Genomic DNA, 18202 nt, shown 5'->3' with positions numbered 1-18202 from the left:
TTCGGACTGAAGAGTAGTCTGGGGCGACGAAAGGCAGAGTCTAAACTCTGCTATAACTTCGGACCAGAATGATAGTCTGGGGCTGGGCTTCCAATGGACGCATGACAGAGTTGCTACAACTCTGGTTTGACCAGACGCAAAAGTCTGGTTTCGGGATCTTCCCTAAAGTGAAGATTCTTGGTCGGGGAAGTCTACCACTGAGAGAATCATGCCTTGGGTGGTAGCCGAATTGAGGTAATCTAAATTACCTCTTTTTCTAAATTTTAATTACTGTTATTATTACAAACTAGGAACAGAGCATCACCATATGACATGATCAGTGAATCGCATGTTCTTATCTTCCTCACACGAATAGCGTTTATGTTTCGTATAAACGCTAAAAACATGCAACTTCACATTCTGGCTATTATTAGTTTATTACTATATAACAGGATCTTTACTCTTGAGACAAAACATTGGAAGAACTAAACTGAAATTGTATTAAGTAATGTTTCCTTATGTTATAATGAATCAAAATCTGAGAAGGTTACATCAGTACTGAAAACGGGAACTAAACAAACTTGGATCTTAACGGAACAAGGAAAAGGAAAAAAGAGTTTGCAAAATTACAACCACTGAACCAGTAATTTGATAAACTCTGATTAACACGAAAACTTTAGTGATGGGGCTGGGGTATGAAAGTGCTTAACCACTTTGTGAGGCGGTCCATAGCTGACAAATCCATCTTCTTGGGAAAATCGGTGAAAGTAACGGATTTGGGTAATGGTCCAACCAAAACTCGAAGCTTGAGCCCAGCCGCGCAGTGACCCGTCTTTGAGCTAATGAAATAGTGAACTCCTGGTTTGGTGAGCGTAACGAGATCATGGCCCGTCTTGTGCACGGCTACGTGATACAGATCGTGGTATCATGTAGACCATGAAGCCTTAACTTATTATTACTTATTAGATTATTAGGTTTCCTTTTCATAATTAGATTAAGGCTTTGGAATATTTACTTATTAAGGTTTAGGTCGGTTGTACTAGGGTCTATAAAAGGACTCCTTATGCTAATGAGAATATCAAGCCCCAAGAATTAACCTTAATCTCTAAGATAGAATTAGGGTTAAGAGGGAGCTAAGCTTTCAATCGTTTTTTAATTCTCAAGCAAATAGTTGGTTCATAACACTACGCGAGAAGTCGGGTCGCAGGTTATGAATTCAAGGTCACCGCCTAATCTCTAAGACGTCGTTTATTTCGTTGTTGTATTCGAAAAATAGACTATCTCCTACATGAAACAATTTGTCTTCACTCCACTTGTTATAGTAGTCATTGTATTCAGGAACGCTCCATGCTTTAGAGTCACCGACCCTGTAGATTTCCCCGGAAGGAAGGATCATGCTCGGTGGTGGTGGAGGAATAGGACGTGATGGGTCATGAACAACAAGAACGTCGAGCTTCTGTCCAAGTGTGCATTGAGCTTGATTTGAGCTGATGAAGTAGTGATCTCCGGGTTCCGTGAAGGTAACCACATCATGTCCTGTCCTGTAGACGGCTTTAGGAGAAAAAGTATCGCAAAATTCTAATTCTAAAGCATGGAGCGTTCCTGAATACAATGACTACTATAACAAGTGGAGTGAAGACAAATTGTTTCATGTAGGAGATAGTCTACTTTTCGAATACAACAACGAAATAAACGACGTCTTAGAGATTAGGCGGTGACCTTGAATTCATAACCTGCGACCTGACTTCTCGCGTAGTTTTATGAACCAACTATTTGCTTGAGAATTAAAAAACGAAAAGCTCCCCAAACTTGAGTAACGTCGTTGACGTGGGGATCGTATTTGAAGACCAAAGAGTCTCCTACGTAAAACACCTTTTCCTTGGCCCATTCGTGATAGAAGCCTTCTTTGGCAATCCATCCAGCCGAGTCTCCAACGGTGTAGACAGTAGCATTGTTTATTTCCTTGTTTCTAGAGTAATAGAAGATTTAATCCTTTCTGAATTTTAATTCACTTCTTCTAGTTCTATTAGAAAGAAAAAAAGTTCTGAAGTTGATTTATTTTCTTTATTTGTTTACAAATTTAATTAATCAACCCTATGGTTTTAGATAAACCCAAAGAGTGGATCATATATGCATGTACAACAATAAAGCTCGTATACAATTTTATGTTATTGGCTTGGATTTGTTTGATTGACATCTCCATGACTTATATATAGCCTCAAGCCAATGACAAATTTTGGTAAGTTGATCATTACAAGTGTAACGTTGGTGACAGAAATTGGAACTTGCTAGTTAATATTAATTTTAATTTGGAAAGCAAACTGATTCTTCCTTTAGATATCTACATATATATATATGTAATCACACCTCCAAGTAGGTATATACATATATACTAATCTCCAACATTTTATTAATAACACTATATATATATATATATATATATTACATTTCTTGATATTATTTTAATTTACACTAGATTTTAATTCTTGGTACACCACGAAACTATTTTTTACCAAAATTATTAAATTTAAAGTTGTAACTGTTAGTTAATTTTATTTGATTTATTTGATGTTTAAGATTGTATTTATATAGTTGTATTTGATTGTTAATTATATGATTTAACCTGTGATATATTGCACGACAATTTGTTTTTACATAATCATAATTTAATCATTTTAAATATATATAATATTATAATATTGATGATGTTAACAAAATAATAAAGTGATGATTTACCCTTGTTGTAGCACCAAAATTAATATTTTTTAAATATATACTAATATCGACCCAAACCGTCTCGCCATAAAACCCCATCCGTTAAACATATTAGTCCTATTTATAATGGTTTTGAACCATTGTATATTTTTTTTTACCCGATATGGAACGTTCTACATACACTTTTTAAAAAAATCGATTGAGTAATATATGTATGTTTTAAAAAAATTAACTTTGCAACATATGCGAAAAAATTATAAATATGTTTTATGTAATAACAAAACTATTTTTTTCAAAAATCATACAAGGATGAAAGGAGAGAATGAAATTGGAAAATGGTAATTGGGATTTATTAGGGAGTGATTTTAGGAAATTTTGTCAAATATAATAAATATTAATATCTAAATTTCTTAATAAACAATAAATGTCAAATGTATAGGGTTGTAAATAGTTTAGAACTCCAAGGTTTTTTTACAAAATGTACTTGCAAAATATATATATAGATTTTCCACCATGCTAGAAATATGTAATAGATTGATGATAAAAAAAAAGTCATTTAAATCTCAACGTTTATATAGGCTCATATCATATAAGACCATCTTCAATAGTTATCTTTATTTTTGCTCTAAAAGCCTAGTTTTCTAAAAGTAGAACATAAGTTTGTTCCAATAGTTGGCTATATTTCTTATTATAAAATAAATTATTCAAATATATTCCATTTTATTTTAATTTTCATCATAGCCCTTTCATTTTTAGATTTGCAAATTCTGTCCACTTAGTTTATTTTAAACAAATACCTAATAAAATTATAATATTATAAAAATAAAAATTTTACTACAAAATATACACTGGCAAGTAAATAGTTAGTTTATGGTGTGTTTAGTTTTTTTTTTCAATTGCAAATTTAACTCAATTTATATATATATTATTTACTATTTAGTAGTTGGTTGGTGCTAATAAGTAATAAAAGAGACCAAGAATTGTCCTCCTAAGATTAACAATCTCTAAAGGTTAAATAAGAAAGACCCAAGAATTGTTCCCCTAAGATTAGCAATATCTCAGAATTAGTGGCGATGGTGCAGTCTCCTGACGATTGGCCCGCCTTCTCCAACCATCCTTCCCGTCCTTCATGCTTTCGAGGATTCCACGGACGTCAAACGTACGGGCAGACTGTCTGGCTCATTCTTCGAGATCATTATCTTTTGAGACTTCTTTTGTAAACTTTTATCCTCCGGTTTGAGCAACCAACCTTGGAGTTATTTTCTAATTTTATGTTTGGTTGAAAAAAAAATATTAGAAATATGACAATATCTAAATGTTGATTAAGAGAGGCAATGTAAAATCTATTTGTCATGCTACATTTTATCAAAAAAAATTTTGAGAATCAAGGCAACATTTAAAGTTTATCATTGTTTAGTTTGTCTTTATTTTCCACCATGACATTAAATGTGTGCTAGATTGAAAATACTGGGATTGTCTCACATATATGGGGAGCAGTGGCAAATGAACATTTTTAAATTTCTGTATACTACTGACATACACTCTTTGATCGGTTATGTCTGTGGCAGTTGGCAAGTTCACAAGTTTCATGTGGTTTATCATATTCTTTTTAAACATCTAACTAGGTAACAACCCACACTATTTGTCGAATAAATCGACTCAAATAAAGTTTTAATGAATAAAATTATTATCTGACTCATCCACGATTTGTAATCAACATAAAACAGTTTAATACTTTTAAATTATTTAATTCAAAATTTTACATCATTTTATTGTTTGATGGATTCCTAAATACTTAACGTGTTAAAATGTATTATTTTAAATTTAAACTTATACGTGTTAGGAAAAATACAATATAAATTGTGAATAATCAGAAATGGGATTTATAAGTAATTAAAAATATTTAACTAATATTTAGAGTTTTACTATTAATAATCAACAATTATGTAATCCAAATTTGTTGGGACTTTATTTAAAAAACAGAAGAAATTAATCATTTAAAAAAAAAATTGTATTTTTTTTAAAACAAGTATAATATACATTCAAATTAAATGGCTGAAATTTTGATATTTTAAAACATGTATTTCGGAATTTAAATGTAAATATACAAATACTACTATTTTTACTAATTTAATTAGACATTTATTTTATAATACTAATATTGAAATATTTATAAAAGTAGATGTTAAGAAATAGCAAATAGCTTTAATTTATTTTATAAATTTCGAATGAATTCGATAATGGCAAGGATATAATTAGTATTAACTAATGAGAGTTATTTGTTAAAATTTGTCTCGAGCATTCCGGCGACGACACATCACCATATTTTTTAAAAATGTATCTCTATTAATATATAGTGGATAAATTATATAAAATGTATGTATTATATAAGACATACATTATATAATTACTCTTGTTAAAATAAATAAAAGATTAAAAAATATGGAAACAAATTCATATTAAATACTGTATAATTGTACTCTATGTCTTAAAAATAGATTCTTACTGAGTTTTTAGTTTATATAACTGTAACATTCTTTTTCCAGGATTAGAATTTGTGATGTGTGGAATATACCAAGGTTTAATTAAACCAAAACCCTTAGTTTTTTTTTCTTCTAAAAGTGACGTTTCCTTCTCCTTTTTTTTGTGGATTGTCGACACTGGTTGCTCAGAGAAAAAGAGAGAGAGCTCTTGGTCGATTTTGTGTGAAGGAGACGGAGAAGGAGGTCGGTAAAGTTTTGTGTGGCAACCCGTCCCGCGGACCCACTAGTCCACCGCTAGCTGCCCCAATGGACCGTCCGTGGACCCCGCTAGCCTACCGCTAGCCGCTCAAACGGACTCCAAGCTGGCCCTGCAGAGCATCGATCCTAACCCCTCACTGTGGACAGGAACTATTCATCCAAATCCACCAGTAGATTATTGGTGCGCCAGGCGTTCCTCGAACCCTGGTCCCCACCCTTTAACAACCTTCCCACAGGACAAGTTGTCACCAATTGACCTGATCCGACCCGTTTTTTTTTTTAAAAATACAATATATAATTAAACATCCCATACTACTTAATTAAATCAACCTAAACCACAAAAACATCATTTAAACCAGCCATAACCATCTTACACAGCGGAAACGTACAAACAATACCAAACCAACATATCATTAATACAATAACATTCCTAACCATTCTATCCAACAACCTAACATAACTCTAACCAAGATTCCAACACATAACCATAAATAACCAACAACACACAAATGAGACCCTAGATCATCCTCCTCCTCATCGCCTTGATTCCACGTTCACACTTGCCTTTATCTGCACCGCAAACACAAATTGAGATGCATGAGTATCTAATAAACACTCAGTGAGGCCATCCTCCCATCTACTGGGTTATACACACAAACAACTGAGATTCTATTATTAAAGCCAACAACCAAAACACAAACAACACAACAAACCAGGAAAACAAGACTCGGTTAAGTTTGGTGTCGACCGACACTAAGTCGGTGTCGACCGACGCTAACGCGTCACTGGTGTCGACCAACACTAGGTCGGTGTCGACCAACACTCAACCAACATGGTGTCGACCGACACCACCTTCGCAGAATCGATCTGCACGAAGCCGAACGACGAACCTCCATTCCAAACTGCTTCCAAACCTTCTCAAACTCTTCCAAACTTCTCAGGAACCTATGGAAACATGAAAACAACCAACCCACACAAGCAAAACACCACAAAACACAAAGAAACAGCCAAAACAACAGAGATCTGAGGCTTAGATCAGCCATGGTCAAGCACTCACCTCTTTTGCAGGAAGATTCTCACTCAACAACGACGAATCCAACACTTAGAAGCCTTCTCCTTCGTTCCTAACACAATATCTTCACTCCACAGCAATAGATCTCTCAAGAACAGCAAAAGCTCTCACAAATCTCTCTCAAAAACGTTTTCTCCTTCTTCTCTCTGCTTCTCTGTCAAAAACGGCTAAAAATTCCAGAAATTGGTTTTGCGGGCGTTACACTTTGTCTTATAAAGAAGGAAAGGAAACTGAACTGACATGGTTTGGGAGAAGGAAGGTCTGACTGATTAAATAGTTTCCTAAGATAATGATTTTTGGTATGGTTGTAGCTAAGATGTTTTCCTTAGATGCTACTTTTTGCGGAATCGAATTTGAGTTAATCCTCCATCAGATATCTACAGTTTCGTGGAGCGTTTCTTCTAAGTCACGAATTGAGACAAGCGGGTGTTTGGGGCTTGATTGCAGGTTTGTATGAGATCTGATCGTCACAAAAAATTTTGCAGAGCTTCAAGACGTCTAAATATGAGTTTCCACGGGAGGGATTGGAAAATTAACGGTTTGTTTCCTTTTCGTGATTTCACCCTTTTTTGTATAATCGATAGTTCAGTATCCTTCGGGCCCTATATCCACCGAGGCGGGTAGAGCAAAAGATGATGTGGAAGATTGAGTTTCTCATTGGTATCCTTCTCCATATCATATTTTCCATCATCTGCATCTTGTCCATCATCCACATCTTATCCATCATCTACATCTTGTTCATCATTTGCATCTTGTTTATCATCCGCATGTTGTTTATCATTCGTATCTTGTCGATCATCAACATCTTGTCCATCGTCCACATCTTGTCTATTATCCTCATCTTCTTTTATCATCCTCATTTTTTTTTATCATCCGCATCTTATTTATCATATGCATCTTGTCCATCATCAATATTTTATTTATCAACAGCATAGTATTCATTAAAGAGCAATTATCTATTTTTAAGTGAAAGTTATGGCAGTGTGGAAAAAAAAAAAGAACAAAATGGCAGTTTGAATAAATTTTTTACAGTTCATGATATTTTTTATTAATTAAAAGTATACAAATCGGAACACGTACACAAATCAGCAGTATCATGTGTCAAGTCTTATTCCACCACCAGTTGTTGTTATGGATATCTTTTTGGTTTTGTGCAACCAAATTTGTCGTCCTCCTCTACCTTGGAGTTGGAACTCATCCAAAATAACATTTCAGTTTGAACTATATTCTTTTAAAATATTGAAAACGCTTATAAGGATTGAACCAAAACTACTATATCAACTACGAATAAATTACCTTTTACAATCTCGTAGTTAACTAATTACATATCTATTTAAATGAGAATAATCTTTTACCTACCAATTACTGCCGCATTATGTGCACACACACACAATAACATTACCAAAAAAAACAAAAACAAAAACGTGTCCCAATATTTTCAAGACCTATATCACCATGCCACATATAATCGTACCAAACATATAATTTGGCCAATTTTGATGGCCTCGGTTCGATTCTGAATTGCGTCCATCACTTTCCTCCCACTTACAATGTTTTTTCCCTTTATATGATTGTTACATATACTAGCCATTATAAATACATTACAAATATTTTTGTTACCAAATAACTAAATCTTAAAAAGGACTGCCGACTAATTTCAAAATCAGAAAAAAATCTACATTTTACCAACAAAAAAAGTATTAGAAATAACCTAAAATAAATAAATAAAAATACACAAAAAAAAGAAGAAGAGAATATCGGATTCTTAACCATGACACCACAATAGTTTTTTTTGTATATAGAGTATCACAAATAGTGGTAATAATGCTAAGTATATAAGTCACTATGAATTCAATTGTTAGGTAAGCTGGTATGATATACATATGCTAAGTGTCGCTAATAATATATTCTTTATATATTAGATATTGTAGCTGATTAAGGTTGTACTTTAACATATGTGGAGAATTGATAACTATTTAACTTAATATTAGTTAGAAAAACATTAGTTTTGAGTATAATACATAATTCTTTATTAGTATATTTTCTTTAATAGTATTTGAATTTTATGCTAATATAACTATTTTAAAGTTATTGAATATTGTATAGATTTATAAATAACTAATAAAGTAAAGAAGTGTTTATAATTGACGTGAACATAATTGGAAGTGTACCTTTAATTTGGTCTTACGTTTGTCCTTCAAGTAGAAAATCTAAAAACTTATATGATGTTAGTATTCTTTCGGAAAAACAAATTACAAAAACTTGTCCATTTTTATTCAAGAACTTGATCATTACTCTCGTAATATTAGGTGAAAAACATAATATTCTCATGTGCATGATAGAGTAACTTATGCATTATTGCGCGCGTGAGTTTCCAGTTTCGTTATGTTCTAATAGTTCAATTAAAAATTGCTATAGTTTTAGAGCTAGATAAAAAAGAGATACTTTAATTAACTATAATTTAGAAATTTTTCAAAATGGAAATGTGTTCACATGGTTCAAATAAAGAATAATGTGTTTATATTTTTGGTGAAACTTTTGAATAAAGTAAAGATAAATAAGACCTGCCCATATGATGATGATCTAACCTACCCAAGTTATCAGTTGTATCGGAAAGTTCCCAAACTTATCTTTCTGGCTGTGTCGGCCAAATGTATCCTAACTAACTAATACAGACAATATCACTTTCAATTTCTCTTCCTCTTCTTCCAGAAGATTTTTACTTTAATCATTGACCTAAATGATTGATCGGTCTTGTTAATTTGTCACACGATCAATCAGCATCGGACTAAAATGTATGTCAAGGTTCGGATTAATCTGATTACTGATCGCTTCTACCTTTTAAACCAAAGATCTGTGCGTTGAACGTATATCATTTCTTACCCAACAACTTCATTTAATCTCTCGTTTTTGATTTTTGATAGCGACTATATATGCCTTTCCATTAAACAGTGAAAAAGTATGCAATTTGCCTACTTGTTTGAGTTAAGTTTTTCACATTATAGTATATACTATATGATCTTTTAGAAATGAGATCAAATTAAACTATGTTTTTGCCACGCACGTACGTATCTTTCTTTTTTTTCAGCTCACCAGATATAACTTGCAAGGAATCAAATCAAAAGTTTACTTTTTACATGGGGTTTGTCACGTTTGAGCATTTATAGAGTTGATGTATAGTTGTATACAAATCCCCAATATTAGGTTTTTGCCTATTATATATGGTTATCCATATTTACATTCTGTTTATATTTTTTAATTGATCATATTAATTGTGTAAATTTTTACTTTCAGCAGATTTAGACATCTAAAAAATTACACTAATTACTTTAGGCCTCTTTTATTTTCAACTTATTTTGTATATTTAATTTTTATACTATATCAATTGATTTGTAAGAAATAGAATTCTGAAATAAGTTATTGTCTTTCTAAAGTACATGAGATTTCATGGTAACGATTTTCCATGACGTGCCCTAGGAATATTTCACCAAACAAGTTTAATCTTAGACCTCGATAAGAAAAGAAAAAAACCAAATGAATAACAAAAAAACTGCACCGTATACTTTTAGTTCACCAAATTATACAAATGTGGAAAAGAATCTTTAAAGCTTACGCCACTATTGAACATAGATCAGGAAAATGCCGAAAGTGAATAAGATAGAGACTTTTATATCGAATTAGAAATATTTTTGATCTTATCGTATTAAATTTGATGACCTACAATTTAGAAATGGTGGATATAATCTTATCCTAGCATATGTAACAATAATGAATGAATATTCACATATACGACCTACGATTTTTATTTTACATGCACTCACTGGTCGAGAACAACTTTATACCTAATTAACTTGCAAAACTATAATAACCTGTTTTACAAGTAGCATATTAGCATCTCCAAAATACCTGCATTTAATCGGTAAGATATATTATTCTCTAATCATCAAATATTCGTAGCACATACGCTATTTTTAAATCCTTTAACTATGCTTCCACTTCATTTTAACTTGTGGTGAATGATTTGAATTCTAAATTCGCTTAGCAAAAAAAAAATGATTTGAATTTGTTTCAATTTTTTTTTTGTTGGAAATACTTCCCAGGTATCATACATCAAAATCTTAAGGAAAATTCATAAATCACAAGTTATATATTTTCGAGAAATCTAATTCTCGTACCAGAGTGCGTGGGCACCCACGAACACTGTGGATTGTGGAACAGTGAAGTTTCTGATCGTCATTTCCCACTATAGAGATCCAAGTGGTGGACCGTCGATGTATTTATTTAGGGCTTGATTGGAACAATACATAGTAGAGCATTAGCATTATGCAGCATTAGCATTAAGCTGCATATAAGCTATATGTTATGATTAATTGATTGGTGGATTGATTATATATTATATTAACTAAATATTAAAATTTAAATATGTTTTATTAGAAAATATATATTCACTAATTGCTATATAACATTTTAATATATTTGCACACATTTAATAAATATTATAGATTTATTAAAAAGAATATATATATAATAAATTTTAAATATATAAAATAACAAATTAAATTAAAATAAAACAAAAATATATATAAAAAACATTATATCTACATTTCTATTTTAAATTTTAATGTTTTCTATGTATTAAATAAATTATTATATTTTAAAAATAACAGTAGTATGTTAATTATAAATATTATCTATAAGAAATAAATTTATTTTTTATGAAATCATAATTTTCTATTCTTATAAAATAAATTAATAATATTTAATTATTTTAACATATATTAATATTATTAGATGTAAATGCTTGGCAAATACTTCAACTAAGAGCATAGAGGAATAGAGCATATAAGAGTTTCTAAATGCTCTTTTAATAAATGTTGATTGGATGATAAGAATGAAAATGCTCCTTCATTCCAATCAAGGCCTTAATTTATGTGTATATATACTATGAAAGACATGTAAGCGATATAATAAGCTATTCTTAATATCCAACAACAACAACAAAAAAAACTCACCATGGTTCATGCTGATGGTCATACTTCTCCCGGGTCGGATCCAAACCCAAATCATATGAATAAATTTGCTTGCGGCTGTGCCATTGTTGCTTCCACGATTTCCATCATCTTTGGATATGGTATAAACATTTTTACATATCATAATAGAATCATTTAATGGAAGAAAATCTATGATTTTATTATATAAATGAATCTTTTTCACTGGTAACTTTCTTGTGTTTTGTCCTTAGATACGGGAGTTATGAGCGGAGCTCAGATATTTATAAGAGAGGATCTAAAAATAAACGACACTCAAATCGAAATTTTGGCCGGAATCCTGAATCTTTGTGCTCTCGTCGGATCACTAACGGCGGGGAAAACTTCTGACGTCATCGGTCGACGTTACACGATTGCTCTCTCCGCCGTGATATTCTTAGTGGGCTCGGTTCTTATGGGTTACAGCCCAAACTACGCTGTTTTGATGGTCGGAAGATGTATAGCCGGAGTTGGTGTAGGGTTTGCTCTCATGATAGCTCCGGTTTACTCTGCCGAGATATCCTCTGCTTCACACCGAGGCTTTCTCACTTCTTTACCCGAGCTTTGTATTAGTCTCGGGATTTTACTTGGCTATGTCTCGAACTACTGTTTCGGGAAACTGACTTTGAAGCTCGGATGGAGATTGATGCTTGGGATCGCAGCTTTCCCTTCTTTGATATTGGCTTTTGGGATTATGAAAATGCCCGAGTCTCCGAGGTGGCTTGTGATGCAAGGTAGGTTAGAAGAGGCAAAGAAAATAATGGTTTTGGTATCCAACACCCAAGAAGAAGCCGAAGAACGGTTCAGGGATATACTAATCGCGGCGGAAATAGAGGAAGAGACTGCGGTGAAAGCAGTTGGCGGCGGGGTTACGAAGAATCACGGGAAAAGTGTGTGGATGGAGTTGGTAATAAAACCGCGACCTGCGGTGCGTTTGATATTGATCGCGGCCGTGGGAATACACTTTTTCGAGCATGCCACGGGGATCGAGGCCGTCGTGTTGTACAGTCCGAGGATTTTCAAGAAAGCCGGAGTAGTTTCCAAAGACAAGCTCTTACTAGCCACGGTCGGTGTAGGTGTAACTAAGGCCATTTTCATAATAATAGCTACTTTCTTGCTAGACAAGGTAGGTCGGAGAAAGCTTCTGTTAACAAGCACGGGTGGGATGGTCTTCGCACTGACCAGTTTAGCGGTAAGTCTCACGATGGTTCAGCGATTTGGGCGGTTAGCGTGGGCATTGAGTTTAAGCATCGTGTCTACGTATGCATTTGTAGCGTTTTTCTCCATTGGGGTTGGGCCTATCACGTGGGTGTACAGCTCCGAGATATTCCCGTTGAGACTTAGGGCTCAGGGAGCGAGTATAGGCGTTGCGGTTAATAGGATCATGAATGCGACGGTCTCAATGAGTTTTCTATCGATGACGAAGGCGATCACGACAGGCGGCGTGTTCTTCGTGTTTGCCGGAATAGCGGTGGCGGCATGGTGGTTCTTCTTTTTTATGTTGCCGGAGACGAAAGGAGTGCCATTGGAGGAGATGGAGAAGCTTTTTGGTGGTGGGGGTCCTCGTGGTGATCGCGATGGACTAGAGATTCAAACTAAGAGAGTCAGTAATTAGGTTAGATTTATTATAGATTCGTAGCTATATTATAGAATAATTTGGCATTTTTTTATAGCATGAGTCAACTTTTGGACTATAACTTTGTTTTGATAGTTTTTAAATAAAAATGTTGGTAATCAATAATTATTCACACATTAGTATATCATTACAATAAAAATCTCTAACCTTTTAAATTAAGTCGGATACACGCAGATCATTTAATACCCGATTAGTTGACCTAATAATCTCTTAAATATATTTATCTATACTATTAAAGCAGAAGTACTCATGGACCAACTTTTGGACTATGACTTTGTTTTGGTAGTTAAAATTTTCTAACCATTCAAATTAAGTGGGATCCCATGCAAGTCATTTAATACACGATTAGTTGACCCGACTATCTCTTCAAATATATTTATTATCTATTAATCGACCATAATCTTTCTTAAATCTTAATCGGTTAGAATATTTAATTAAGGAAAACATATACATCAAAATTAAATAAGGAAAACATTTAAATACATTATAAATCATATCTAATTTTCTGATTTTTTAAAAATATTTTAGGAAAAAACGAAAAAAAACAAGAAAAGGAAATTACAGTTAATATTTGTGCATATTTTTGTCACAGTATAAACAAATAAATAAATCCAGTTTAATTTTTGAAAAACAATTTAAAATAAAAATTAAATTAATTTAAAAGGTATTTTAAAATAATAAAGCATTCATTATAGCCTACATAATATAAAGTAAATTAATATATAAGATATGTGAAATTAAATAAAATCAATTCAAATTTATTTTAATGGATATATAAAATATATCTAAATTCAACTTATTTCTAAGTACTCTCTAAAACACAAGATATGCAAGAAATATCATTAAAAATATCTTATGTAACTAATATATTTTGTAATCATAAAAAATAATATATACTCCCTCCGTTTCAAAATATAGGATGTTTTAACTAAAGCACGCAGATTAAGAAGTCTTTACTATTAACAAATTCAACCAATCATAAACAATATTGCATAATATAAAATACTAAACTAATCTAAAAGTAGCATAGAAACTTGAAAACATCCTATATTATGAAACAAAAAAACTTCTCTAAAACATCCTAAATTTTGAAACGGAAGTAGTATTTATGAAACTAAACTATTTCATGGATTACATTTGTTGTTTAAGAAAAAATATTAAAAATTATTTTTAAAAAACAAAAAGAAGCAAAGAAATTTCAATTTATATTTGTATTTCTAAATAGTAATTACCCTAAAATAAGTATTTAAAACTCTAAAATTTAATAATTACAATTGGTTGACTATATTGTATTACTATATATTTATGCAAAATTGAATATTTATAAGTAGCTTTTTTAATTTATTTACTATGAACAAATCTTCTATTGCAGTAGAAAATAAATTATATGTCAAAAATGAGAGAAAAACACAAATTTTAGTTATGCTCTTATCCAAAAATTTTAGACGAAAAAAATTGTCTAATAGTTAATTATTTAAAATATAACAGTTATGGGACATAAAAAAATTTACGGGTAGGGACGAGATGAAACAGGACGGGACATGACAAGAAGGAATGGGAGGAGATGTCTTTCCCATTCTAAAAATAGTTACGTGTAGATTATATACTTGCAATATTCCAAACTAAAACCAAATTAAAATTTGATATTTGGATTTAAACTGCAAAATGTTCATTGTATATTTGTTACCGTGCAAAGGATTAGCAATGTCTAAACAATATACTTATCTAAATATGTTTTAACGTTTACCATGTAAGTACACCAAATATACTACTAAACACTATTTAAAATTTCAAAATTATAAAAATACATAAACCAAATATTTATGCATTTGAAATATACATAAATTAATTACAACATATGCCATCCCGTGCTGTAATACGTACCTAGTATCTATTATAAGATGTGTTTTTGTAAGGATGATACCGATAATCATTGAATACAAATATTTCATATTATTCCCGAAATTTAGAATGCAATTTGTTTATTATTGTAGCGTGGAGAAATTTGTAACAGTATTACCAGTGAAGTGATATATGACAAAAGAACAAAATGAAGTGATATGTTTGAAACTGTAAGAACAAAATAGGAACAGATACAATTCAGAACCACTTTTTACATATACCAAGTGGCCAGAGATAGGGAGAGCCTTGAGAGACAAAGGGAAACTTGGAAAGACAAGATCTAGCATTGTTTTTTTATCGAACTACATATATACATGTGTTACCTCAAGTTATAACAAGTGTGTTTAAGAAGATGTTAAGGGAAGAAGAAGGGGAGGGATGGCAGACGGTTCAAAGGAGGAGAATAAAAGTCGATGGTGGGAAGATTTACCATCTTTCTACAAAATCATTTTATAAAAAAGTGTCCTGTATACAAAGCTATCTAATTCCCCCATGCTACTCCTAAGCATGCCTTCATTACATTGTTGGTGGCAAAAAACAGAATAGCAACAGGGAAGGGATGATACTATGGAACTCAAATGTCAACACAAGTTGTGTGTTCTGCAGACCCTCAATGGAGACAAGGGAGCATTTATTTTTTCAAAGTTGTGTGTTCTGCAGACCCTCAATGGAGACAAGGGAGCATTTATTTTTTCAAAGTTGTGTGTTCTGCAGACCCTCAATGGAGACAAGGGAGCATTTATTTTTTCAATGTTCTGTTTCACAGCATGTGTGGGAGGCGCTAGTGAAAAGACTATTGTTAAACAAATTCACGGCTAACTGAAAAGAGGTTATGGCTTTACTTGTGGGTAGAGGTTATGGCTTTACTTGTGGGTAATGAACTGGATACAACACAAAGGTTTTTTTTGGGGTACACTTTTTAAAACACTATACATTCTCTTTGGCGAGAGTGAACTGATAGACGCCATGGGGATACATCGTCAACATTGCAAAAACTGGTAAAATTGATCGACAAGAATGTCTGTAACCGCATGAGCACTCTTGGGAGAGGAAAGAGACTCTCGCATTCAAATTGGGTTTGCGGCCAGATTTTAGTCAAGATGATTTATTTTCAAGTTTAAAAACAGTCTTGCATTAACAATGTAACAAAGTTTATTTTTCTTCTGAATATAATTTTACATTAGATTGAAAAAAAAAATTGTCCGGTATGAATCTCAATTTATATTAATAGGAACTTTTTTTTTAAAAATGTTTTTTTGTAGTAGAATTCGTAGGAAAATAGAAGGGTTTTTTTAACAATTTTACCTTTGATTATTATGGTAGCAAAACGTTTCCTATATTGAACTTACTATTAAGTAAAATTAATCAACTTATTTTAATTAGATTAATTCTAAAATTATATTTAAAATGATAAATAAATTATTTCTTATTAATCCGATTAATATATATATATATAAATAATCAATTTTTTTAAGGAAATTGTTACATTAAATTAAATAATAAAAAACAATCTCAAGCTTTTACTACTCCTTGGCTTAATAATGAATTTACCACTTATAGTTAATAATAAACAGATAATGTTTTAAGTAGATTTTAATATATTAAGTTATATTTTAAAATAAGTTGTAGGAATATTTAAAAATTTTGAATAATTTTGAAAGTTTAAAATGTTATTCGAAAATGGTATAATAAACAATTTTTTTTTTGGAACTGCTAATATTTTGTATATATGGATAAAATAATAAAAATTTATCATGCAATAAAAAATAACTACCCACTTACTTTCACTTGCATGATAAATTAAATTACGGTACTATATAGGCCTTGATTGGTAACGACTGTTACTTTTGGCTGTAAAGACTTTGACTGTAAAATTTTAGCTGTAGAGAATTTGGATGTAGATGGTTTGACTGTAAAAACTTTAACTGTTAAAATCTGATTGTTTACCAAGAACTTTTAAAGTTGTAGCTATTATTTTTATTATTAGTATAAATATTACTAATAAATAAATATTATGTCATAAATCAATTCATATAGCACTTTAATGACAAAATAAATTTCATTAATGATAAAATAAAATTTTGAAAATATAAGTCAATCAAATATGTGATTTTGTATTAAAAATAATTAAAAACAAACAACTATAAGAATAAGAAATAAATCATTGAAGTTGTAGACATCAATTTATTAACTTATTAAAGTTTTCAATAATGCAAAAATATAAAAAAAAATCTATTAACCACTAATCAATGCATTGTTTGAATGTTGTTCTCTTATTAATCATGAATTTCATAAACTCTTTTATAGTATTATTAGTGATGATGATGAAAAAATAAAATTTATTATTGAAATGGATCTTAAAAGAAAGAGAAAAAAATGAGAATAATTAATTTATAAAAATAAACTATGTAAAATATTTATATATATTTTTGTAGAACTTTTTAATATAAAAGTGAGAAAAAAAGAATGCTTTAAAAATTGTTTAGTTTTAAAGCATGAATTTGATNAAAAAAAAAAAAAAAAAAAAAAAAGAAGAGAAAAAAAAGAATGACTTTTAAAAAAGTTAAAAGCCAAAAAATTGTGGTTGACAAAAAATTGGCTGTCAAGACTTTAAACATTTTTAAAATTTTAAAAGTGTGTTACCAATCACGGTGATAGTCTATCATTTTTGTCAATGTGATTCATGTTGTCACAATCACTACAATCTACAATCCTCAAGATATGAATTTTGAATCTATCTCTTCTTACTCTTCTCAACAAAACTATGTTTAGGGAAATCGTTAACTTTTAATGGTATTGGACTTTAAAAATACTAGATAGTATAAAGTAGAACCCGATTATTTAGTGGATATAAATAAAAAGAAAGCCCATCTTAACAGCTACATGAGCCCTAAACCCTAGGGTTACTGTCGTTTTCGTATTTGTGGAGCTGATGGCTCATATTAATCTAAGCTTGTTTCTCTTATAGCTTAAAACGAGAGATCGAAGCAGAAAGAACGTTTTGTTTCTCTTCTTCGGTCGCTAACAGACATAGCTGTAAGTTTTGCTCTTCCAAGTTCCAACAAGACAGAGACGACGACATTAGCTAATTCATGCTTTGTTAATCTCTCTTCCGATTTGATTTTGCAGA

The 18202-nt window shown here is 31.3% G+C and overlaps 1 protein-coding gene and 1 pseudogene across 1 annotated transcript; one reads left to right on the top strand and one right to left on the bottom strand.

Moving 5' to 3' along the window:
• On the bottom strand, positions 656-7367 carry LOC109128613 (annotated as a pseudogene).
• LOC104700530 (probable polyol transporter 3) lies at positions 11410-13275 on the top strand. Its single transcript, XM_010416061.2, has 2 exons — positions 11410-11638; positions 11750-13275. The coding sequence occupies exons 1-2, from the start codon at positions 11521-11523 to the stop codon at positions 13147-13149; spliced, it is 1518 nt and encodes a 505-aa protein (XP_010414363.1). The 5' UTR covers positions 11410-11520; the 3' UTR covers positions 13150-13275.

This window comes from Camelina sativa, chromosome 1, assembly GCF_000633955.1.
Source record: "Camelina sativa cultivar DH55 chromosome 1, Cs, whole genome shotgun sequence".
NCBI classification, from domain to species: domain Eukaryota; kingdom Viridiplantae; phylum Streptophyta; class Magnoliopsida; order Brassicales; family Brassicaceae; genus Camelina; species Camelina sativa.
This window is presented reverse-complemented; position numbering and strand designations above follow the sequence as displayed.